Raw genomic sequence first — 25,856 nt, forward strand, 5'->3', positions numbered from 1 at the left:
AGTTAAAAAATAATATTTTATTTAGTAACCTAAAATTTATTTTTTCTCTTAACTTTATCTAAAACTTTTTCTCTCTTCAGAAAAATGTATTACTTCCCATCACTTAAAAAAAAACAAAAATACCTCACTGTGTATCTTGTAATACTGGACGGCCACCATCTGTGTCTGTGCTGCTGGTCTTAAAATGTGTTACAGAATAGAGCTCTAAAATCCTCAACACATTTTTCACAGTTAACTTTCCGACCTGCTTCTAAATCTGAAAGAGGAATCATGCCCTTACTTTCTCAATGGTAACTGAAAATGTGTTGCTGCTTTTTCACTGAGCATGAAATTGTTGTAGTTTTGTTTTATTTCATTTTCAATGAGCATTTTTAACTTTTCATTACAACATATTCATCAGTACAGATGGCAAAATGGTATGTATGACAGCCTCTTGGGTACAATATGCAAGTTCCAGTTGGAGTGTTTCCAACAGGATGTAAGCTATGGTCCTGAAACCTGTAGTTTTAAAAACATATTACTTAGCACACTGCCAACAAATGTCAACACAAAAATACAGTGCTGTAATGAGTTCACTCTGTAAAAGAAGTGTACTGGCACCTAAGTCTTCCTAGGAAAAGTAAAACAGAGTAAAAGCATATAATCATACCACAAAAATACTTAAGTATTTATTCAATATTGTATGAAAAAGCTCATATACCAAATGGAATTAAAATTCTTAACAAAAATACTGCAGTATATTAAAATTTATAGGGAATTCCTAAAATATACAACATATACAGTAGCCAAAGTCCTGGAAAAGTTCATGTAGAAAAACTCTATAGTGAGTGATTTGAACCTTTCAGTAACTCTGCAGTTTCTTCAAACCTGAAAAAATAAGTAATACATTAAGTAAATAAATATCATAATGAGGCATAGGTTTTAAGTTGCTAAAATTATGCATTTAAGCTAAAATAAATTTTAACATTTCTCTTTTTTACAAGTATAGTCACTGTTAATAAGTATACTATGGTCAGAAGGGAGGAATAACAATTGGAGTCAATTATTTCTGGGAGCATAAGCTATTTCAGTACTTCTCAAATTTCAAGAAATATAGTTTTTTAAATAGTAGGCTACCTAATAACTTAAATATGATTTCATATTTCCTTTCAACTGCACTTTAGATACAAGTATCATTTTTACTATTACCTTACCAATAACTTTCTGAAAAACACTAGCAATACTTAATGCTTAAAATGTCTCCAAACCACCCATCTACACATATCATTTAACATTTTGATAAATCAGTTATCAAAAATAGGTAATCCTCTTGATTAACTATCAACCAAAAATATTCCTGCACTCTTTAATCTACAATTAATTCCATTAACAATGTTTTATATCACTTGTTGGAAACCAAAACAGTGACTCATCTCACAAACACATAACTGTAGGAGGATTTATTATCCACTTGAGTCCTGAAGGAAATTCCACACCTGATTGAGAGACCTTTAAGGTTTGAAACACATATGCACATTCTACATATACTGTAATCCAATACAATTCCCTATAGAGAAATGAATTTCTGTTGCCCCTTTCTGTTACTTACATTTTTTTCATCCTTTCCATTTTCTGGATTGTTGTTTCCTTTAATTTAAAAAGCAACAAATTTAGGCAATTTCTCAAAATAAACCATCATCAAAGATGGACTGTGAACATATAAAACACAGACTAAAACATTGCATTAAGTACTGTTTACTTATCACGAAGAATTTTTATGAGAGATTAAGATTTGCATGGTTTCACTATTTTTCTTGCCAATGGCATCTACAACTAAACCTAATGCTTGCTTGTTCTCCTGACCCTTGAAACTAAATCATCTAAGCAAGCTGCCAGTTTTTCTTACCTCTGAAATCTCTTTCAGACCACAGTAATTAAGAGTTGAGGTTCTGGGAGTTGAGTCTCTAGATGTTGTTCTATAACAGGAAGTCAGAGGAATACCTACTTCCTTCTCTTTGCATCTGTTATCTGTGGAGAAATCAATTTTTCAGGTTATCTTTTCCTTTCACAGTGGAGTCAAATATCTAAAAATTTTTTTTATATGTGAAAGAAAAATAAACATCTATATGTATAAAAGGCTAATATGCAAAGTGTCCCCTTGGGAGTTGGATTGCTTGCTATAACATGCACTGACCACCAGGAGGCAGCTCAGAACATGGCGGGCAACCAGTGGCAGCAGGGCACTGAGGAAGCAAGGGAAGGAGGAGACAGGGAGGTGGGCGGAACTGGGTGGTGGCAGTGCGCAGGTGGCGAGGGAAGGAGGAGGCAGGGAACCTGATTGGCCTTGATCGCCGGCCAGGCCTAGAGACCCTACCAGTGCACAAATTTTGTGCACCGGACCTCTAGTTTTAATATAAAATGGTTACTGGTATGCAGATGAGTTTTAAATATTCTTCTAAGATAATGACCTACATATAAAGACCTAGATGTTAAAAATTGGCCAATAATAATTACAAATAATATTACCTCTGTCATGATAACAATCAATTGAATAATAGGCAAGTTAATTTATTTTTAAATTTAAGCTACTAAATCATGGCAAATCCTCCCTACAACAGAATAAATTATAGATCATCACAGATAAGACATGTTCCTGTCAAATCAATCAACAGGCTTGAGTACCATTTTGCTGCAAAAACAAGGCCAGAAAAAAAAATTAAATAGTTTTATTATAAGCCTATACAGGCAACCTCAATTAGGGAATAAAGTATTACCACATGAGGACTGAAACAATTAAAAAGACTTTTACTTTCTTCTCTCACAGAGCAGTGTCTTCTGACTATTTTTCTTGCCAATTCCTCTGCTTACTCATCAGCATGAATTTGGAAAAAATGCCCAGCCCAGGATTAACATTATTTGATACTAGAGTCCTGGTGCACAAAATTCGTGCACTGGGCGGGGGGGTCCCTCAGCCCCACCTGCACCCTCTCCAATCTGGGACCCCTTGAGGTATGTCCAACTGCCCATTTAGGCCCACCAGGATTGGGTCTAAATGGGCAGTCGGACATCCCTCTCACAATCCGGGACTGCTGGCTCCCAACTGCTTGCCTGCCTGCCTGCCTGCCTGATTGCCCCTAACTGCTTCTGCCTGCCAGCCTGATCACCCCTAACCACTCCCCTGCCAGCCTGATCGATGCCTAACTGCTCCCCTGCTGGTGTGATTGCCCCTAACTGCCCTCCCTGCTGGCCTGGTTGCCTCTAACTGTCCTTTCCTGCAGGCCTGGTCACCCCCAACTGCCCTCCCCTGCTGGCCTGGTCACCCCTAACTGCCCTCCCTTGCCAGCCTGGTTTCCCCCAACTGCCCTCCCCTGAAGGCCTGGTCGCTCCTAACTGCCCTTCCCTGCAGGCCCGGAACCCCTAACTGCCTTCCCTTGCCAGCCTGGTCACCCCCAACTGTCCTCCCCTGCAGGCCTGATTGGCCCCAACTGCCCTCACTTTCAGGTCTGGTCCCTCCCAACTGCCCTCCCCTGCTGGCCTGATCGCCCACAACTGCCCTCCCATGCCGGTCATCTTGTGGCAGCCATCTTGTGTGTTGGAGTGATGGTCAATTTGCATATTACTTTTTTATTAGATAGGACTAGAGGCCCAGTGCACGAAATCGCACGACACCCAGACCCGCCCTGTGCAATCCGAGGGAACCCAGACCCGCCCTGCGCGGGCTGCGGGCCCCGCCTCTGCTGCACCAGCCCCAAGTGAGCCCTGCCTCGCCACGCGAGCTCCATGCACCTCCTGGTGACCAGTTGTCATGACCACAGGCCTTTATGATATAGACTAGAGGCCCAGTGCACAAAATTCGTGCATGGGGGGGGGGGGGTTTCCCTCAGCCCAACCTGCAATGATGCCAGCGACCCTGGCCCTGGCCTCCAGCCCGAGGCCCCTCCCCTCCCTCCGCGTGGCAGGGATGCTGGGCTCGTGTTGCTGGGGCAACGCCTCCTGCATCCCACCTTGGCCACTATGGGTACAGCCATCTTTGTCGCAGAGTAACAGTTAATTTACATATTACTCTTTTATTAGACAGGATATTATCCCTGGTGTCCTAATTCCAAATTTCCAAGGGAGACAAAATGATTTGTCTCAACACCTTTAGTACTGGTAATCCTTAGATCAAGTATCTATTCTTGATCTAGTTATTTGAGCTCAGGTCAAGGTCACATGGCACAATGTTGAAGACTAGCTACATCCCACTTTTAGCAGGCTGTATGCTGTTTACAGGTTACTGACAAATGCGTTTAATTCTCTTGCACATATTATCACATATGCAAAGCGGCTACTTAAGTGTAAATTAGAAACTTGGAGATACATTTTTATTATTCTATTAGAGGCCCGGTGTACGAAATTCATGCACTCGGGGGGGGGGGGGGAGCTCAGCCCAGTCTGTGCCCTCTCACAGTCCAGGAGCCCCGCAATCAATAGCCCCAAAGAGGTAGGTCCTGCCCACTCGGCCAGGGCTTCGCAATGGATCACCCCCACAGAGGGAGGCTTTGCCCACCGTAGCACTGCCATAGGGTAGTCTGGGCCTCCCTTTTGGAGCAATCATGGAGCCCCCCTACTTATCAATTGCCCCACCAGCCAGTGGCCTGGGCCTCCCTCTGCAGGGCGATCATGGGGCGATGGCCAGGCCCCTGACCAATCACACCCGCCTTAGCTGGCCTGGCACCAGTGGGTGTCAAAGCATGGTTGTCCAGAAGGTCGTCCGGACGGTCATTCTTCTGTTCGGTCGATTTGCATATTATACTTTTATTATTATAGATAGCACTTAGCAATTAAAGGGGTACAAAATCTCTAAAAGTTTGCAATTCTGTACATTAAAATTTATTCAATCACTATGTCACATAAGATATGTAAGCTGGCTTCTTTAGCAATCCTTGGCTTCAGTAGTCTGTAAGTTTATATTTTCTTTGTTCCTAAGAGCTTTGCAGTTTCTAAAATATAAGGCTTGGGAGTATTAACATTACCAGACACATATTAAAATTATTTTTCTAAACTGTTGATCAAGAGACCTTTAAGGTTTGAAACACATATGCACATTTTATATATACTATAATCCAATACAATGCTATACTACCAATACTACTACCATAAGAACTTACCAAGTTTCAGAATATTCCTGCTGCTACCAGAAGCACAGTCTTCATTCATTTCATCATAGTAAAAATAGTTATCATTCTGGAATAATATAGTTTAGTATTTAGAATGAAATGAAAAGAAAAACGTTCTTATTTTACATTATTACTGCTAAGCATAAAATATAAAGTTGACATGATAAATGTTTAAATATTTAAATATTTTATTTATAAAGCAATATATAAATATTCCTAAGAATAAGAAATATTTTAAATGTTGGAATCAGATAGTAACCTTCTTGAATCTACTAACTTTACTTTTTAGGAAGGATAGACTAGAACCAGAAATTAAGATCCTGAGTAAACCAAGAAAAAATTTCTCAGATTAGATGAAGCAATGGCAAATTTGGTGACTGTCTCTATAAAATTTACAATTTGGTTGAAGTAAATGAGTAAGAAAAGGAAGTTCTAATTTCAATTGTTCCTCTCCTGGCAACTTTTTCTTATAAAAAGGCCATTTGTACTATGACAGGATATGAAATAATTTCAAGCTTTTTAAAAACAAAAGCAAACATTATTTTACCTTACTTTAAAATACTTTAAGTACTAATAGCTCTAAAAGCTCAAGTGGTAGGTTTATCAAATTATCTTATTTGATGTAGAGAAAAACAATAGCCATGACAATGGCAATAAAACAGGCCATGTCTAAATAGGACTTCATTCCCACCAAACATTTCCCATTATCCAAATATCCTCTTATTTAGCATTTCCAAAGGAATAAACACAATAATAAATAAAAAATACACTATATCTGAGATATCCTATAAATACTAAGGAAAGAAAATACCTTTTTGGACAAAAGCAATTCTGTTTCAAGAAGAGTGACACGACTTATTAGATTGGTCCAGGTTTTTTCATCTACCATCACTTTTCCTTTCATTTTTTCTTCTAAAGAATTTAATCTGCACTCTATCTGAGTCAGTTTCTTAAGCTTTTCTTGGCATTCAGCAAGCAGAGTCTGTAGTACAGTAAGCTCAGGATTAGCTTTTATATCCTAAAATATTAAAAATAGTATTACACAAACTGAAATTCCTTTAAAAGTCAACACATTTCCATTTCCATTGTGATATATATATATGTATATGTATACATATATATACACACACACACACACACATATATAAATATTGATTTCAGAAAGGAAGGGAGGAGAGGGAGAGAGAGAGGAACATCCTTCCTATCTAATAAAAGACAAAAAGGGTAATTAACCCTACCTCTGCTATGCTTCCCATTGGCTAATCAGGGCGGTATGCAAATTAACTGCCAATAAAGATGGCGGCCGGCAGCCACACAGCTGAAACAAGCAGGAGGTTTGCTTGCTCCAGTGATGGAGGAAGCCAAGGTTCCCCGCCTGCCACGGCCCGGCTCTGGGCCCGAAAGCAACAATGTTTCAATTGTAGAAGCTAACCAAACCCCAGATACCTGCTTACAGCCAGCCACGGCCTCAGAGCTGGGAGTGCCAGTGATGGCAACAATGTTTCAATTATAGAAGGTAAATAAATCCCAGAAAAAAAAAGAAAAGAAAAAAACAAGAGGCTGGGAGCTTCAGTCCCGGCCAGCCTGAAAACAGCCCTCAGCCCCTCACCAGACTGGCCAGGCACCCCAGTGGGGACCCCCACCCTAAAGGGCATGTGCCCAGCCTGAAAACAGCCATCAGCCCCTCATCCAGGCTGGCCAAGCACCCCAGTGGGGACCCCCACCCTGAAGGGAGTGTGACCAGCTACAAACAGCCATCAGACCCTCACCCAGGCTGGCCAGGCACCCAAGCGGGACCCCCAGCCTGATCCGGAACACCCTTCAGGGCAAACCAGTCAGCCCCCACCCGTGCACCAGGCCTCTATCCTATATAGTAAAAGGGTAATATGCAAACTGACCCTAACAGCAGAAAGACTGGGAATGACTGGTCACTATTACACACTGACCACCAGGGGGCAGACACTCAATGCAGGAGCTGCCCTATGGTGGTCAGTTGCTCAGCCACAAGCCAGGCTGATGGCTGCCAGTACAGCGGTGGTGGTGGGAGCCTCTCCTGCCTCCTCAGCAGCGCTAAGGATGTCTGACTGCAGCTTAGGTCTGCTCCCCTAAGCTGGAAAGTGGACATCCCCCGAGGGCTGCCGGGCTGCCAGAGGGATGTCTGACTGCCATCTTAGGCCCAATCCCCCAGGGAGCAGGCCTAAGCCAGCAGGTGGTCATCCCCCAAGGGGTCCCAGACTGCGAGAGGGCACAGGCCAGGCTTAGGGACACCCTCCCACCCCAGTGCACAAATTTTTGTGCACTGGGCCTCTAGTCAGTGATGAGAGAGAATCATTGATTGGCTGCCTCCTGTACACTCCCTACTGGAGATGAACCCCACAACCCAGGCATGTGCCTTGACTGAGACTCAAACCTTGACCTCCTGATTCATAGGCTGATGCTCAACCACTGAGCCATGCTGGCTGGGCCAAATTGTGTTATTTCAATAGTTATAATAGAGCTTGAGAGTTAAGGCAATAGAGCTTGAGATTTAAGACTGTTACCTCTGGAGTCAGACTACTTGGACAGTCTAACATGTATGACCTTGATGCTTCAATTTACTTATTAAAAAAAAAGTTCCCACTTCATAAGGTTCTTGTGAGGATTAAATAAGTTACTTTTCATAAGGCTCTTTTGAACAACAGTGGGTAGTACAATATAACTGTCACTGCCAAGCTTCTTGTAACAACACTTAGCACCCAGCACAAAGCTACGAGGAAATGACCAAGAAATGGCAGTGCACTGAAACTGTTTAGTTTGCTATGGGAAATAAGCCTAATGGCCATCTGGCAGTTTTATTAATGCCAACTGTATACAGATGTAGAGACGTCACAAGACACAGAAGACAGAAAAAAGAGTTTTAGCAAAAGCAGTAGAGATTAGTCACTATACTAGGATCTGTGGCAATACTATAATAGAAAAGGTACTCTTAGAGAAAAGAGAAAAAGACATGAAGGGCCCAAAACGGAATATGAAAAGGCAGTAGTGCACCAGTTTTTTCCATTCATCAATATAGGGAATAGGCGATAGAGAATCTTCATCGTACAAAGCAGTATATCTCTTTATCTCATTAAACTAAATTCCTTGAAGAGATGTACCATGTCTTCATCATCTCTGCATTACTCATAACACCTAAACATAAGCAGTAAATAATATGCCAAGTTAAATTCAGTAAGTCTTGCCCTAACCAGTTTGGCTCAGTGGATAGAGCGTCGGCCTGCGGCTGAAGGGTCCCAGGTTCGATTCCAGTCAAGGGCATGTACTTTGGTTGTGGGCACATCCCCAGTAGGCGGTATGCAAGAGGCAGCTGACCGATGTTCCTAATTCTCTATCCCTCTCCCTTCCTCTCTGTAAAAAATCAATAAAATATATTTTTTTAAAAATAAATAAATAAATAAATTCAGTAAGTCTTACTGATTCTTAAGTAATGGTAACAAAGATAATGTGCCATGATTAATAATTCAAAAGGCCAGAGATATTCCAAAGTTAGGCGCTGAAGTAATCATGTACATCGGTATAAGAAATATTGGCACCTGCTAAAAACATCCCAAATTCTTACTTGTTGCTCAGACTTGATTTCAGGGATCTTTTCTTCAGGAGTCTTTATTTCAGTATCCTTTAAGTCACTCACAGCACATGCTTCACTCACATCTGTCGTTGTACTTAATGTACTGTCAGAAATGCTCACACCATCTTCATTGTAGAGGTGACGGATCACCACAGCTTTCTTCTGCCCAGAGAAAGCTATGTCAGAGCTGCTTCAGTGTTTCCCTCACACACAGCCACTTTGCAAAAGAACATCTTATCTTCCCTTTCAGATTTATAAAAGCTTAAATTACTACATATAATGTGTACATAAAACATTAATTAAGCTATTATTTTATGAGTGGTGATGAAATTGTGGTTATGATATTTTAAAGCATTCTTATATATTAGAATATTGAAATATTTCTTCAATGATGTCAGCTTTTGTTTCAAACTGTTTCAGGTTTTGGAGAAAGATGTTGGGAAAATTGGTTATAATAAAGATGAAACAATATTAGCAAAGAGTTAATAAATTGCTGAAACTGGGAATGAGTACTTTTGTAAGTATTTGAAAATTACTTTAAAAACAATTTCATCATAAAATAGGTTATCACATAATTCACGTAAATAATCAAGAACTGACTCTGTGAATAAGACGTCACAATTTTTTAAAAATTAAACCACAAAATATCAGACGTTTAGCTAATGATTCAAACTAACTAACAACAAAGGGAAAGTCCTGAGAGTAAGGACTTATTCAGTCACAGGTGCTGAGCAGAAAAGGGCAGGGAAGCTACCTATCAACAAAGAGAAGATATTCAAAACACTACCCCAAACCACAGTATAGGTTTAGGAACTACCAATCATTGGATTCTTCACAATCCTGATAGAGAAATATGAACACAGATTAATAAAACCACATAACTTATAATGGCATGCTCTGTTTATGTTCCCATGTTGTTACAGGAAGACTCCTAATACATAATTAGGAGTAACTATCCATGAGCACATAATATAACCTTCCTAAATCATTGATATTCTATCTAGGAAACAAGGCAGAAATAAGAATTAGAAATATAAAGAGAAAGCTTGTTCCATTCTACACTTCTACCCTCTTCCTTTTGGAATATTCCCCAGATAACATGATATGCATTGCTAACAAATCCTTACAGTATAATACCTAACTAGAATGTTTTAACCAGCTGCTAGCTAGAAAAGTGAGCTTGTACACTGGATTAGTTAGGTAGGTAGCTGTATTTTCTGACCTTTCCTGAAGTCATGAACCTGCCAGTGATATCAATGCCAAAAGATTCTGCAGATGACTTCTCGCTGCTTGAACAAGGTTCTGACTTAACAAAATTGACTTTCTTTCTTTGTAGTGAGGAAGTCTAAAAAAAAAAAGTATTAAGATGTAAAAAGTTTTGTGTAAAAACATGATGTACTAGTATATTTAAATTCTAATATCATTTAAATTTTATATATAAAATATGACTGTCAAATAATGAGTCTAAATGCCATATATTTTGAAAACTAAGAAGTGATGAAAATGTACTGTTTTAACTGTTAGTTTAGGACCAGTAGCTCCAAGTTGCAAATGTGCAAACACAAGTGACTAGTATTTAAAGCAAACACCAGGAATTACAAGGTTACACAAATCTTTGAATAATGCAGTAATTATGCTATGTATTAATTTGCTGTCTAGGGTATTGATTTTACACATTAAAATACTCGCCACTCAGTCTAAGTTAAAATCTATAAGAAAATTACCTTATCAAGACCACTCAACTCCTTGTGCTTTTTCATCACACAATTCAAAATATCACAAATAATTTGGATTTTCCATTCTGCAAATCCACATTGGAGAAACTGCTTTTTCGTCAAGATTGGTTTATAATTAAATTGATCACGAAGAAGCTATGAAGAGGGAACAGATCAACAAAATACTGGGAACAATCTCTTTCAAAAATCTAAAATAATAAATGGTCACCTGGTTAGGGTGGCCTTTTATTTAAAAGGTATAAAGAGAATTATGACCAGGTAGCAGAGGTATCTAGGTAAAAACAGGTAGTGAGGGATGTACCAAAAATAGATGGCTGTCCAGAGAGATGGAAAAATAAACCCAATGATCCTAATAGGCACTACAAATACTCCTTAGCTCACTCCATACCAGATAAGTCAGGAAACCATAGTTTTATGTGTTTATACTTCTTCCACTATATGATTTTTTAGACAAGTCAGTAGGCCTCTGAGTTTCAATTTCTCATTTGTAAAATGAGAGAAACAGACCGGACCAGTAATTCCAAAACCTACTCTTGAACCCTAAGATTTCTTGGAAGTGCCTCTTAGGCTTCCACAGAAGTTTTCTGGGTGAAAGATAAAGAAAGGGAAGATTAAACAGAGACCCTACACATAAAAGCTCCTATTTTATCAAATGCAACTTATTACTTAAAAAAGAAAAAATTTGATTTGATAAATGGGTTTTACCTTTTCTAAAAAAGCTTAAGAAAACTTGAGCAAAAATTAATGATTATAAGTAGGGTTTTTAAAAAACTAAGTATGAGATTAAGTGCATAATACATAATACAAGTGTAAATACTAGGGTAGACATAAGACATGGTCCCAGACGACAAGGCACATAAAATCTCAGTCAAAGCTCTACAAACAACTATATTAACTCATAATTCTATACATCACAAACTTTACTCAATAAAACCACATTTCTCTCTAACTTCTGCCAGCATACCAACTTTTACTAAAATTTGTTGTAAAAATGGCAAATGATACCAATGACAAACGTTTGCCAGTTGTCATATTTAATAGAGTATGAAACATAAAGCAAACTTCAATTACATCTTGATTGCAATAGGGATTATATTTAAATGTGGTAAGTGCATATGAAAATACTGTCAACTATACATGCTGCATATATTTAAGAAATTATTATAAAAACATTAATCTGAAAAAACCACTGATGACTTCTAAAACAATTATTTCATAAACTCAAACATACCTTATAGACGGTATCTATAAAGCGCAAGTCATTCTTTGCTATGAGCTCTACATTGGATTCCATCAGAAGTTCTGCTACATAAGGGGAATATGAGGTAAGAGAATAGCTGATGATGGGCAAAGATGCTGCTAAATCTCCCTTAATCAAACTGTTGGGGGGAAAAAAAGAAAAATATTTTTAATGAGCATAATTCCACAAAGTTGGAAAATCGGGGCAATATAAGAATTATTGTCAATAATTTATAACAATACTATAGCCATAATAAAGTGATGCAAAGACCCTTCATATTCTATCCCCAACACACTAAATTAGTCTAGTCAAATTACTATGAAATTATTACTCATTTGCTCAAACAATTATAATAGCTCTTTAATACCAATAGAAAATCTAGTACATTTGGTCTTAATAAAACAAATGTACCGTCTTACAGAGCTCAAGTACACTGTATGCTCTTGCAAGCACTTGTTACCTTACCTCATATGCTTTTTACCACAAACTGCAAAGGTAAAATATTATGAATATGTTAGGTCAGAAAATTAGTCTCAAACTTTGAGAAGCAATCTCATCAAGTAATTATCTAGCCACAATTATGAAGCTAGACATCAGTTTTAGTTTCAAGAAAGCTGGAAAATTCACAAATATGTTCATATTAAACAACACACTCCTGAAAAATCAGTGGATGAAAGAAAAAATAGAGATCTCAAAAGAATATAGAGGTAAAGTGAATACAAACACAATCTACCAAAACTTAAGTATAAAATGCAGGAAATGCAATTCTAAGAGGAAAGTTTAAGTTATAGATGAGGAAAACAGGGTTGGGATCCTGTCACTAGTCTGATCAGTATCTTCCCCTTGTATTAGGCCCCTTTGAAATCTGTACCTTATTAGTTTATGCTAATTCCTCCAGTCTAGAAAGGTATCCCACTTTTCTCTGCCTATTATTCATCCTCCGTAAATCATTTGTCAGATACAGAGCTTTCCATGAAGCCATCCTCAACGTTCTGATCCGTATTTCTCTCCCGCAGAATGATTCCCTGGCTATTCAGTATCTGATGCCTCATGCCTGTCTTGTACTCTTGCCTAATTGTCTAACACATATGAATCTCATTTTCTCCATGTGAAGTAATTTCACAGATTCTCCCACAACAAAGCACAGGAGAGGCCAGTTCAATTACTCAGTTATATTTGTTCAATTGAAGTAATAATGCACTTCTGTAAAACATTTGTTTTCCACAAGATTCAAGAGGTACATAAATCCCCCTATTCCCACCCCAATATTTTTAATAAGGCAGAGAGCAAGTATATGATGATAGCATTACAATTTTTCAGGACAAATATAAATTGTTTCTCTTTTATATTTATAGGTACAATAATATTTTACCCATGAGAAAACTGCTCTGGCAACCTTTTTTACCTGTACAACAGTTTAAAAAAGACATACACAAAAAATGCTTTTGAACGGCAAAATCTGTCCCATTTTATGCATGTTATGAATAAAAGACAGCCAGATCTGCATTTAACATCTCATATAAAACAACCTCAAAAATCCTGGTTATCTATTGTCTAAGAACTTTGATTAGAAACAGTAAGAAGAACAGGTATTATAAACTGGCACACCAAAACAAAAAACAGCAAATCACAAGAAAAAATTTTAAAATGAGAAAAAGTAGAAAGAACCAAAATACGTGTATCTGGGGCTGTGTGTGTATGTGAGGGTGGTAATCTGAAGCAGCAACAAGTAGCACTGCCTATCTCAACAGACCTTGCCAGTATTACTGTATTATGAAACTAGAGGCCCGGTGCATGAAATTTGTGCAGGGAGGGAGGGGGTCCCCTCAGCCCAGCCTGCAACCCCTCCAATCTGGGACCCCTCGGGGGATGTCCAACTGCCAGTCAGGGATCGGAACTAAACTGACAGTTGGACAGCACTCTCACAATCCAGGACCACTGGCTCCTAACTGCTCACCTGCCTGCCTGCCTGATTGCCCCTTACTGCCCTCCCTGCTGGCCTGGTCGTCCCCAACTGCACCGCCCCCCCCCCCCGCCAGTCTGGTCACCCCACTGCCCCCCTCTACTGGCCTGGTCACCCCTCACTGCCCCCTGCCGGCCTGGTCACCCCCAACTCCCCACCCCCCCCCCACTGCGGGCCTGGTCACCCCACACAGCCTGCTGTTTGGTTCTTTGGTCGCCCCTAACTAATCCCCCTGCCAACCTGGTTGCCCCCAACTGACCCCACAACCGGCCTGGTCTCCCCACACAGCCTGCTGCTCAGTCATTTGGTCGCCCCTCATTAACCCCCCTGCCAGCCTGGTCACCCCCAACTGACCCCATAACCGGCTTGGTTGCCCCACGCAGCCTGCTGCTCAATCGTTTGGTTGCACCATGCTGCCCTCCCTGCTGGCCTGGTCGCCCCATGCAGCCTGCTGCTCAGTCGTTCTGGTTGCCCCTCACTGCCCCCCCCCCGCAGCCTGGTCACCCACAACTGCCCTCTCTGTGGGCCTGGTCGCCCCATGCAGCCTACTGTTCGGTTGTGTGTTTGCCCCTCACTAACCCCACAGCCGGCCTAGTCACCCCATGGAGCCTGTTCAGTCATACGTTCGGTTGCAATGGTTGCTTAGGCTTTTATTATTATAGATAATCTAAAAAATGATTGTTTTTAATGACACTCTTGGGTCAATAAGAAAACCAAATGTTTAAGCAGTGTACTCAGAAGAAAGGAACATAATCAGTATCTTTTAAAATTATTCCTATACAAATGTCTTTAAAATGTTGATGGTAGTACTAGCAGTTTGGCTCAGTGGATGGAGTGTCCGCCTGCGGACTGAAGGGTCCCAGGTTCAATTCCGGTCAAGGGCACATGCCTGGGTTGGGGCTTGATCCCCAGTAGGGGGCATGCAGGAGCAGCCAATCAATGATTCTTTCTCATCATTGATGTTTCTCTCTCTCTCTCCCTTCTTCTCTGAAATCAATAAAAATCTATTAAAATAAATTTTAAAAAATGTTGATAATTAAGGTGGTAAGAAGAAAATTTGGCTATTCAAACTGGTTAAGTCCCGGCAAGACCAGACAGTAGAGATTTCCCTCTTTTGAATAACCAATCTATTGGTATATGCTATGGAAACATACTATGGAATACCTTCTGTTTCTCATATATAATACCTGTGACAATAGTCACTAGAGCTCAACTTTCTCCTTGCTCTCCTTACTCTCCTTTCATTTGCAGCCATTTCTTAGTGTTAACTCTCAGTATACATTCAGAACTTCTATTTTTATATATAAAGCCCATTACTCCAGAATTCTACTTAGTAGTTGGTTTAGCCAAGACTCACTCTACTACTTGACAATGTAGCTAATCTGGAGTTGTCCCTTGACACTCATTAAATAAATGTTTAATTAGCTTCTAATATGTGCCAGGCATCATTCTAGATAAGGGGATACTACAATGAACAAAACTAAGTACTAGCCCTGCCTGGTGTAGCTCAGTTGGTAGGGCACTGTCCCATGCACCCAAAGGCTGCCTGTTCAGTTAATAGACAGGGCATAAGCCCACACTGCAGGCTCGATACCCAGTAGGGAGTGTGCAAAAAGCACATTCTCAATGTTTTCCTCTCTCATTGATGCTTCTCTCTCTCTCTCTCTCTCTCTCTCTCTCTCTCTCTCTCTCTCCCTGAACTCCAACAAAAAAATATTTTCTAAAAAAACTAAGTACTAGATATCAACTTACTTCCCAGAGGGGGAAATATCAATGAATATCCCAGGTAAGAATAGATGTATTAGGGCAGTGATGGCGAACCTATGACACACGTGTCAGAGGTGACACGCAAACCCATTTTTTTGGTTGAGTTTTCTTTGTTAAATGGCATTTAAATACATAAATGTCAAAAATATACATCTTTGTTTTACTATGGTTGCAAATATCAAAAAATTTCTATATGTGACACGGCACCAGAGTTAAGTTAGGGTTTTTCAAAATGCTGACACGCCGAGCTCAAAAGGTTCGCCATCACTGTATTAGGGGATAGAGGGTGACAGGAATATCGTATTAGATTGGCATGAATATAGAAGAAATGTATGTTGCTTTGCTACAACCTACAAAAGAAAGTCAGTCATATTGGGAAAGTGGAAACTAGCGCAAAATGTCCAAATATGGGGTCTGTTATATGAGTTAGCTTAATAATCTTCAGGCAAGGTATAAGTGGTCATAAGAAATCTATTAAGTAGAATCTTCCAAATAATAAAGAAATACTATCCAACTAGATGTGAGAGGGTGGTAAGTCATATAACTAATGAATTCATTACATTTCTACGAGTTTAAAAGTTGTACAGAGACCATACCATATATGAATGTATATTTTACTGCTACTTCTTTTTTTTTTTTTTTTCAAAAAAATATATTTAAATATATTTTTATTGATTTCAGAAAATTAGGAAGAGGGAGAGAGAGAGATAGAAAAATCAATGATAAAAGAGAACCATTGACTGGCTGACTCCCGCATGCCCCTGACTGGAGTCTGACCAGAATCGAACCCGGAGCCCTTCAGTCTGCAGGCTGAGGCTCTATCCACCAAACCAAACCAGCTAGGACTCAAAATATATTTTTATTGATTTCAGAGAGGAAGGGAGAGGGAGAGAGAAAAACATCAATGATGAGAGAAAATCATTGATCAGCTGCCTCCTGCACACCCCGCACTGGGGATAGAGCCCGCAACCCAGGCATAAGCCCTTGACCAGAATCAAACCCACAACCCTTCAGTCTGCAGGCCGGCGCTCTATTTACTGAGCCAAGCCAGCAAAGGCTTTGCTGCTACTTCTAAAAGCTAATTTAAATCTCAAGTTAGACTTTAAAATTCATACTTAGAAATAAACTCCTGTAATTCCCCGTTTTCTAAAATATTTTAATCATTTCTAGGAAAATTATTAAAGTGCCCAGATAAAATCAGTGTCTTTATTTAGATACTCCCCCATGTCAATTATTATCAAGTCATTACCAAAAGACTACAAATATGCTTTATACACTAGCTTACCCTACACAATCCACTTCTTGAGGATAATTTAGTGAGCGAAGCATTTGTTCTAGGTTCCATAAGCTTCTCTTCAAGTCGCCTGTTGCCATTATTTAACATTACATTCAGCTCCAGCTTTTGAAATAATCTAATATTTCACCTAAAAGTAAAAATTTATAAAACAATTAAGTCTGTGTATTTTTGAAGCTTCTCTATTCTATTTTGTTCACATATCCTATTTTGTTCACATCTCCATACTTACCTTGGCTTAGCTATTTCTCCCCTAACTTATCTTCTCTACTGGTCTAGTATTGCCTAGTATTTATCTCATATTCCTGAATATAAGGTGTGTTTTTCCCCCAATATTTTTTCCTTATAAAAAAAAGTTTGCTTTATATTCACGTTCTTGAAATGTGTCTCACATATGATACTCTCCCAGATACTTTATTTTGAACAACAAAGTACCATTTGAGAAGACACATCAATCTGAAATAGTCTACATCAAAGACTATTTTGGATGCTTATGAAGGGTACATTAAAAAAAAATCAGTAAAAAATGGAGACAGAATAAGCACAGATTTAGTCATAACTCCCAGAGCTCTGACCTCACCCAGTTGCCAATAAGATGCTTTAGTTAAAAAAAACAAGTGATTAAAAACCACATATCCTCACCAGGACAAAAAGAACTATAGGGATTCCATAACAGAAGAGGTATCAACAAAATTTTGGAAGATGGAAAGCAGATGGATGAGTAAAAGCCAACCTAGCAGAGCACAGACTGGCCAATCCCATCTATTTAGGAGAAAACCAACAGCAGCAACATAGGTTCAGAAATGAGGGTACCCTTACAGTTCTGCAAGGGGTAAGGCCAAGGGGTATTGAAACAATGATGATTATATGAAAGTTTATATATAAGGAGCTGCTAAATACTGTTTTTTCACTTCCCTTCCTGTCTCTGACACATAACTTGCTCAACTGGGCAACTAGCTGTCTGTGCCTCTGCGTTTAACTGTCCTCTAGCTTGTTTCATGTTTGTGTGTGTGTGTGTGTGTGTGTGTGTATACACATACATACTAGAGGCTTGTTGCACGAAGAGATTCGTGCAATAGGCCTTCCCTTCCCTTGGCTGCTGGCACTGGTTTGCCTCTGGCCTCCGGGACCCAGGCCTTCACTCTGGCCGGGCTCCAGCCGGAGCCAGCCCCAGAGCCATCCAGCTTCGCTGCTCTGGCCCCGGGCCATCTGGCTTTGCTGCTCCAGCCCCGGGGCTGTCAGGCTTCGCTCTGCCACTTGGAGCCTACGTATGCAAATTAACTGCTATCTTTGTTGGGTTAATTTGCATACTCTCCTGATTGGCTGGTTAGTGTAGCAAAGGTACAGTCAATTTACATGTTTGTCTATTATTAGGTAAGATACACACACACACATATATATATACACACACACACATACACATATATATACACACACATATATATACATGTGTATATATATATCACATGTATATATATGTGTGTGTATATATATGTGTATATATGTGAATTAATTCTGATACTTGAATTAAACAAGTAAGTGGATGATTGAATAGTAGCAGCTACGCTTTCTCAATGCTGGAGTGAGAATTTACTGATAAGCAAGGGGAGGAGACAAGAATAAGCCATGCCTAATGGATTAGTTAGAGACATTAGTATGAATTTATGTTTAGCTTAATATAGATACAGATAGTTGCATATTGAAATATTTATAGATATGTAGATATAGACAGCTTAGTATATACACTTCTATTTCCGCTCTCTGCCAGCTGAAAGTGACTAAAAGCAATGACACCCCAGTAGCAAAGAGCACACATGGCATCCAGATCTGGGTGTGTAATGCTATTCTCCAATAAAAGAAAGCAGGGCTCCCTGGAGAAAAGACCAATTGTAGAACTGGGGCAGGAAATATGCAAAATGAACCTGAAGCATTATGTAGTTCCAGAAAGTAAAAACTACACACAAAACAAACAAACCAATCCAACATTGATGGGGGTACATCAAAAGGGCACAGGAGCCAAATGAAATAGCTCCCAATGGTCAAAGTTAACACACTTTGAACAATAAAATCAATAAAGTAGTATAAAATTATTATCTAATAAAAGACAAAGATGGTAATTGACTGTACCTTCGCTATGCCCACAGGCCAATCAGAAGAGTATGCAAATTAACCCAACAAAGATGGCGGTTAATTTGCATACACAGGCACCCAGCGAAGACTGAAGACAGTGTAGAAGGAAGCCAAGCACGGCAGAAGGGAGCCAAGTGGCAGAGAAGGGAATGGATCGGAGACAGCAGAGACAAGGGCAGAGCTGAGGCAGTGGACACGGGAGGGAGGCGAAGCAGAGGACACGGGAGGGAGCCAAGGCAGTGGACACGGGAGGGAGCCGAGGCGGCGGAGAAGGGAGGAAGCGAAGTGGCAGAGAAGGGAGCCAGGCGGCAGAGAAGGGAGGCGGCCGAGGCGGCGGAGACAGGAGGAAGCCGAGGGCTAAGCAGTGAAGGGAAGGAGCGAGGCAGAGGAGAAGGGAGCGAAGCCTGCCTCAGTGGGCTTTGCTCCCTTCTCTGCTTCGCTCCAGTCTCAGGAAGCCCTATTCTTGCAGGAATCTTCCTGCAACAGGCCTCTAGTCCAAGGTATAAAAAAAAAAAAAAATCAATCAGTATAATTCAATACATTAACAAATAAAGGAAAAATCTTATAATAATTTTATACATGCACAACAGGCATTTGCTAAAATTCAACACCCATTTATTTCATAATTCTTATGACATTAGAAATAGAACTAACTGCATTTGATAAAGATCATCTACAGAAATCTCTTGTAAACATTATACATCATAATAGTGAAATACTGAAAACTTGCTTCCTGAGATTGGGAATGAGGCAAGCTTACCTAGTCTCATCATTTCTATTCAACATTGTACTAAAGGTGGTAGACAGTACAAAAGTTCAAGAAAAAGAAGTAAAAGGAATGAAGACTAAAAAGGAAGAAATAAAAATGTCACTATTCACAGACCACATAACTGTATATGAAAAAAAATAAAAAGAAATAAGTGAATTTAACAAGGTTGCTGGATAGCAGGCCAATTGTATTTCCCTGTATTCCCCAAATAATTAAGAGATGTTTAAAAATTATGTATGTATAAATAACTCACTATAGCCTCAATAAATAATCATAAACATGTGAATAAATCTGGAAAATATATGTAAGACCTCAAAACAAATAAGTCATAGAACTCTAGTGAGATATATTAAAGTAGCCCTAAATAGAAGAGATATACACATTGATCAAGGATTGGAAGACTCAGCCTTAATCGGATTGGCTCAGTGGATAGAGCATCGGCTTGCAGACAGAAGAGTCCCAGGTTCGGTTCCAGTCAAGGGCATGTACCTTGGTTGAGGGCACATCCCCAGTGGGGAGTGTGCAGGAGGCAGCTGAATCGATGTTTCTCTGTCATCGATATTTCTAACTCTCTATCCCTCTCCCTTCCTTGCTGTAAAAATCAATAAAATATATTTTTTTAAAAAAAGAATTGGAAGACTCAATATATATTGATCCATAGATTTAATGCATTCCCTCGCCCTCCCCCCAAAAAATGCCTGCAGTTTTTCATAGGTGGACATTATTAATAGGTCTAAAATATATACAGCAATGCAAAAGAAAAGAATAACTATCAAGTTAAATTTGGAAGACTTAATGACTAGATATCAAGATTCAGTATAAAGTGAAATTTGGAATAAGTGAAAAGATGTACAAATAGAACAATGGAACAGAATACAGTCCAGAAACCGACCACTGACACTAAATTTATGACAAACTTGATGCTGAGTAGCCCTGGAGAAAGGATGGTCTTTCCCCATAAATGATACTTTGTCAACTGAATATCCAGATGGAATAAATAAAATTTGAACCCCTGATGTAAAGGGTGCCTCACATCCTTCACAAATTAATTTCAGGTTTGTTGAAAATCTAAATATAAAATATAAGACGACCAGATTTTCTGGAGATCACAGAAGAGAATAATCTTTATGAACTTCAGGTGCAGAAGAATTTCTTATCTTATGATAAAATGAAACACATTAAAATTAGTAACTTCTGTTCATCAAAAGACACCTTTAAAAGAGTAGAAAGATAAGCCATTGAGTGGGAGATGATGCTATCATATATGTAACCAACAAAAAGAATCATGTCTAGAGTATGTAAAGAAATTCCTACAAAATAATAAGAAAAAAATGGTAACTCAATAGAAAAATAGGAAAGAGACCTGATCAGGAATTTGACAGAAGGGTAAACATGTGAAAGGATACTCAATCAAATTAATTATTAAGAAATTACAAAGTAAATAAAGAAATCTGAAATCTACAGAATTCTGTGCAAGAGTATATTAGTGTTACTTGGCAATATCTGCTAAAGATGGTATACATAAGGCCTATGAGACAGAAATACTAATTCAAAAAATTTACATAACAGAATATGTATTTATAAATGTTTGTGCAGCAAAACACATGAAAAATATTTTTTTAAATATATTTGTATTGATTTTCTACAGAGAGGAAGGGAGAGGGATAGAGAGTTAGAAACATCAATGAGAGAGAAACATCGATCAGCTGCCTCCTGCACACTCCCCACTGGGGATGTGCCTGCAACCAAGGTGCATGCCCTTGACCGGAACCAAACCTGGGACCCTTGAGTCCGCAAGCCGACGCTCTATCCACAGAGCCAAACCAGTTAGGACCACATGAAAAATATTTGACATTTTAAATAAAATGGTTCACTTTTTAAAAATCCCAAAGAAAATAATACCATAGGATTATATTTTTAAACTAGGGGCCCGGTGCACGAAATTCGTGCACTGGGTGTGGGGGGGAGGGGAGTGTCCCTCAGCCCAGCCTGCCCCCTCTCACATACTGGGAGCCCTCGGGCGTTGATCCCCATCACCCTCCGATCGCCTGATCGGCCCCTTGCCCAGGCCTGACGCCTCCGCCAGAGGTGTCAGGCTTAGACAGGGGACCCCCATCTCCCCCCGATCACTGGCTCTGGCCCCCACCCAGGCCTGAGGCCTCTGGCCCAGGAATCATGCCTGGGCAGGGGACCCCCATCTCCCTCGGATCGCTTGCTCCACCCCCCACCCAAGCCTGACGCCTCTGACCCAGGCTTCAGGCCTGAGCAAGGGGACCATCATATCCCCCCAATCCCCGGCTCCGCCCCCCACCCAGGCCTGATGCCTCAGCCAGAGGAGTTGACCCTCATCACCCTCTGATCACCAATCACCGGATCGGCCCCTTGACCAGGCCTGAGGCCTCCGGCAGAGGTGTCAGGCCTGGGCAGGGGACCCCCAGCTCCCTGCGGTTGCAGGCTCCGCCCCTGCTCAGGCCTAACGCCTCTGGCCTAGGCGTTCGGCCCAGGCAGCGGGGACCTGCAGTGGCAGTGGGGGGTGCCGCGATCGTGGGCTTCGCTTTAGGCCCAGGCAAGGGACCCCTAGCTCCTGGGACTGCCAGCTTCGACCGTGCCCAGCTCCCATCGCTGGCTCCACCCCTACTTCCTGATATCACTGGCCAGGGCGGCAAAGGCGCCTGATTCTCCGATCATGGCCCCAGGGCCGCCTTTGCCCTGCCCCCCAGCTCTTAGCTCCCCCCTGGGTTTCAGATCACTGTCAGTGGCAGGGGGCTTCTTCCTGCTTTCCCTTTCGCCTCCCTGCATTGTGCCTACATATGCAAATTAGCCGCCATCTTGTTGGCAGTTAACTGCCAATCTTAGTTGGCAGTTAATTTGCATATAGCCCTGATTAGCCAATGAAAACGGTATCGCCGTACGCCAATTACCATTTTTCTCTTTTATTAGTGTAGATGACTGATGTGGTAGGGCTTTTGTTAGATTCTCCAAAGAAAAGGTTATTCCCTAAGGAGGTCATAAAATAAATAAATACATTTTTATAAATAGTTAAGAACCTTTGCTAGAAAGAGATGAAAGAGATATATAAGTCTAGTCAACCAGTAAGGCAAAACACAATAACACTTAAAAATATCTACTTGTAACTGTACATGGACACTTCATAGAAGGAAAATCTATATAAAAGTCTAAGCGACTGAATGACCAAACCACCGGTCGACTGGCTGCTATGACGCGCACTGACCAGAAGGGGGCAGATGCTAAATGCAGGAGCTGCCCCCTGGTGATCAGTGTGCTCCCACAGCCAACCTCCTGTGGTCCCTCCCCCTGGCCAGCTCGCCCTAATGGCCCAGATGGGGCAGTAGGACAACTTTCCCCAGCCCCTCCCCGCAGCCAGCCAAACCTTCTGCGGCCCTGAACATCCTGACCGCTGGCCAAGCCAACAGACCCCACCTGTGTATAAATTCGTGCACTGGGCCTCTAGTAACATATAACAATACCTTGAGTAATGAATCTTCGGGAATGAAGCTTCTTTAAAGTGAAGCCATTGACATTAAAATTAAAACAGAACAATTCATAAATCAGGGGAAGTAGAGTTAGCATGATCTTTCACCCAGTCAACCTCCCAGCAGTTACCCAGGATACAAATCATCTCTCTACACACCTTCTAACTAGAGGCAATAAGGCTAACAATGTGCAAAATCCTAAGTTTAGTAAGCTATCTAGTTTAAGCTCCTAGGCATCCCATTCCGAACCTTTTCTCTGTTTTAGGAACACAGTATCTTCCTGATCCAAGTCTCCTCTCCTTTAGCAATATGGTAAAGCACAGGTTATTGACTATATTTTTATACACTCATGCATGTGTTTTAGTCACTATTTTTCAGCCAATCAATTACTTCAACTAAGCATTTACATTTTTAGGCAGGAGGAATTTCGGGTACTGTCAAATGGGAGATAACTAGAAAAGAAAGGAAGTACTCCTCAAATCACATTGTACAAAATACTGGCCGAAAAGGCAAATCTTTTTTAACATCATTTAGGATGATTGGGGATCAACAGATATATGGAAGAAGAGAGATGACTTCTCATGAACACGACCAGCCTTTACTTTCCAGGAAAAGATGAGGTGGGAACTAAGCTGGCTGTAATTGTCATTGGCCATTATAGAAGGTCTGAGGTTAAGTTCCAGACACATCTATTTTAACACAATTCTTCTTGGAGCACCTTTTCCCCTCAGACATTCTATAACTTTAATATACATTGTATTTCTTCCCACAGACTTCCTTTTATCCTGCATATTCCATCTTTCTAGTATAGGTCATTTCATTTCATTTAACACTTTATGGTATCTATTCCATCTTTCCTTTCTCTGTAGTTCTGGAACATATATCAATGTCTCATTATTTCTACCTCTGGTAATGGAATTTCTGACCATAAAGTATGTCCCTGGAACACATCATCTTCAGTACCTGCGGAATCAATATTTTGAAGAAGAGTAAGATACAAGTATAGCTTGGATCTGTAGGTGAAGGAGATAAGTGATAAGAATAGAATAAAAAAAATAAAGGGATACAAAACGTGAAATCATAGAAAAATTATAGTTACTGCTCTATAGTTTCAGGAAAGGCTTTACTGAGTCTACTACAAGATTGAAAATTAAGATATTAAAAAAGTCAATCTCGAACTTATGCACATTTAACATAATACTTTCAGAGATGAAAAATAACTTTAAAAAAATAACATTTACACTTTATAACCCGTATCAAAGGAAAGTAAAAGAAGAAGATATTACTCAGCTTGTAGCATGGATCCAACCATTACGATGGTCTCAATATTGCTTCTTGGCTTCCTCCAGAGAGCTCTCTCTGCAAGTCAGCTCTGCCCAATCGAACCCCATTTTCAATCGAGCGAGAGATCGTGGCTGTTGGGGGTCATGCAAGGATGCCTCCCAATGGAATGCCATTAAACTCAGAGGGATTTTTTATCAAAATGAAGCAACTACACTGACGACAGCGATTGCGGTTGATGACTTAAGTTTGTGACATTGCTCATAATGCTAGATATTATCTAAAAACCGTGTATCAAAAATAGAGGAGTAGAAAGAGGAAAAGTTTAAGTTTATAAAACTTTTCACAAAAAATATTAGGGAAACACTGTTCTAAGAGAGACGGAGAAAGGGCTGGGAGAGAAAACATTGAGAAAATGGGGGGGGGGCGTGGAACAAGGGAAGTAAGGGACAAGTATAGACAGAGTTCAGACTGTCGTGTTCACATATAAAACTGTTGAAAGGTTTGGACAACTTTAGAAAAACAGGTTAACACAGACCTAATTCCGGAATCAAAACGTCAAGATTGATTTTTTTTTTTTTCATAGTGAGGGAAAAATCAATAGTCTCCTAGGAACAGGGAAACATACTGAAACCCCAGGGACATGCCAGCAAGGAACACATGCACTACTCTTCATCTCTTCCTTCCAGTCAATACTTCCGAGGGGCTCAGCTCAGAGGCTGCAACAGGAGGGAGCGGTCTGTCACTTCGCTACCGTAAATCACAACCGAACCCCAGGGATGCGCTGCCACGGTTCTTCGCTGTCACGAAGGGACGTAAGCAGTTGGGTATACTATAGGCAAGACACGTCTAGGGGCCCTCCTCCCTCCACGAGATTTAAAAGGACGAAAAGACAGACCTGGTCATCGCTCACACTCGGGGCCTCGGTCACGGCATCAGAGAGAGGAGAACTCAGCCCAGTCTAAGGGGCAGCCTCGCCAGCTCCTCGAGGCTCCCCCAGCAGCCGCGGAGCCAAGAAGCGGACTCCGAAGGGGAGGGGTGTGGAGGGGTTCCTATGCAACCAGCCCAGCCGCCAGCAACAAATCCCGGCAGCCGCACCCCCGCGCCCCGGCGCGTTTCTCGCGCCGACCGTTTGTATCTGCAACAGCGGGTCAGAGCCCGCCACGCAGCGCGGCCGGGCCTTCGGAGCGGCAGGCTTCCCACGCTCCACGATTCCTCGCCGCAGATTCCACACCACGTTCGTCCAGACCCCCGAGGACGCTGACTCTGCTGAGGGCCTTGTCCACAGCCAGTCCGATCCCAAGCTGCCAAAGGAGAAACTGTCCCCAGTTTTGATGCTCGGAGTGGCTCGGGAGGCGAAGTGAAGAAACGGGGAATCTGTAACGAATCGTCCACAACGGAGATAAAAGTGCTTTTGCTTTAAGCCTCAGACCTCACACG

The 25,856-nt window shown here is 40.8% G+C and overlaps 1 protein-coding gene across 3 annotated transcripts; it reads right to left on the reverse strand.

The window, feature by feature from the left end:
- Positions 1-359: 359 nt before the first annotated feature.
- On the reverse strand, positions 360-25,837 carry CEP44 (centrosomal protein 44). 3 transcript variants are annotated; one of them, XM_081091880.1, is made up of 11 exons: positions 25,315-25,837; positions 16,734-16,872; positions 11,710-11,857; positions 10,467-10,613; positions 9,965-10,087; positions 8,734-8,901; positions 5,950-6,156; positions 5,130-5,205; positions 1,886-2,007; positions 1,589-1,626; positions 360-867 (listed from the first exon to the last, which is right to left on the reverse strand). In XM_081091880.1, exons 2-11 carry the CDS (start codon positions 16,820-16,822, stop codon positions 819-821), a joined length of 1,167 nt encoding a protein of 388 aa, XP_080948006.1. In that variant the 5' UTR covers positions 16,823-16,872; positions 25,315-25,837; the 3' UTR covers positions 360-818. The 3 variants fall into 3 exon arrangements, with proteins under 3 accessions (XP_080948006.1, XP_080948007.1, XP_080948005.1); XM_081091881.1 differs by having other exon boundaries at positions 5,950-6,120; positions 25,315-25,556; XM_081091879.1 differs by having other exon boundaries at positions 8,734-8,904; positions 25,315-25,535.
- Positions 25,838-25,856: the final 19 nt, after the last annotated feature.

This window comes from Myotis nattereri, assembly GCF_964212035.1.
Source record: "Myotis nattereri genome assembly, chromosome: 5".
Classification (NCBI taxonomy): domain Eukaryota; kingdom Metazoa; phylum Chordata; class Mammalia; order Chiroptera; family Vespertilionidae; genus Myotis; species Myotis nattereri.

Bases quoted from the DNA above. Each gene is read 5' to 3' on its own strand.
- CEP44 (XM_081091879.1), bottom strand. From the start codon at position 16,822: ATGGCAACAGGCGACTTGAAGAGAAGCTTATGGAACCTAGAACAAATG. The intron at 11,858-16,733 runs GTAAGCTAGTGT...TCCCCCCAACAG, and splicing joins CAAGAAGTGGATTGTGTAGG to TTTGATTAAGGGAGATTTAG. The intron at 10,088-10,466 runs GTAATTTTCTTA...TTTTTTTTTTAG, and splicing joins AGTTGAGTGGTCTTGATAAG to ACTTCCTCACTACAAAGAAA.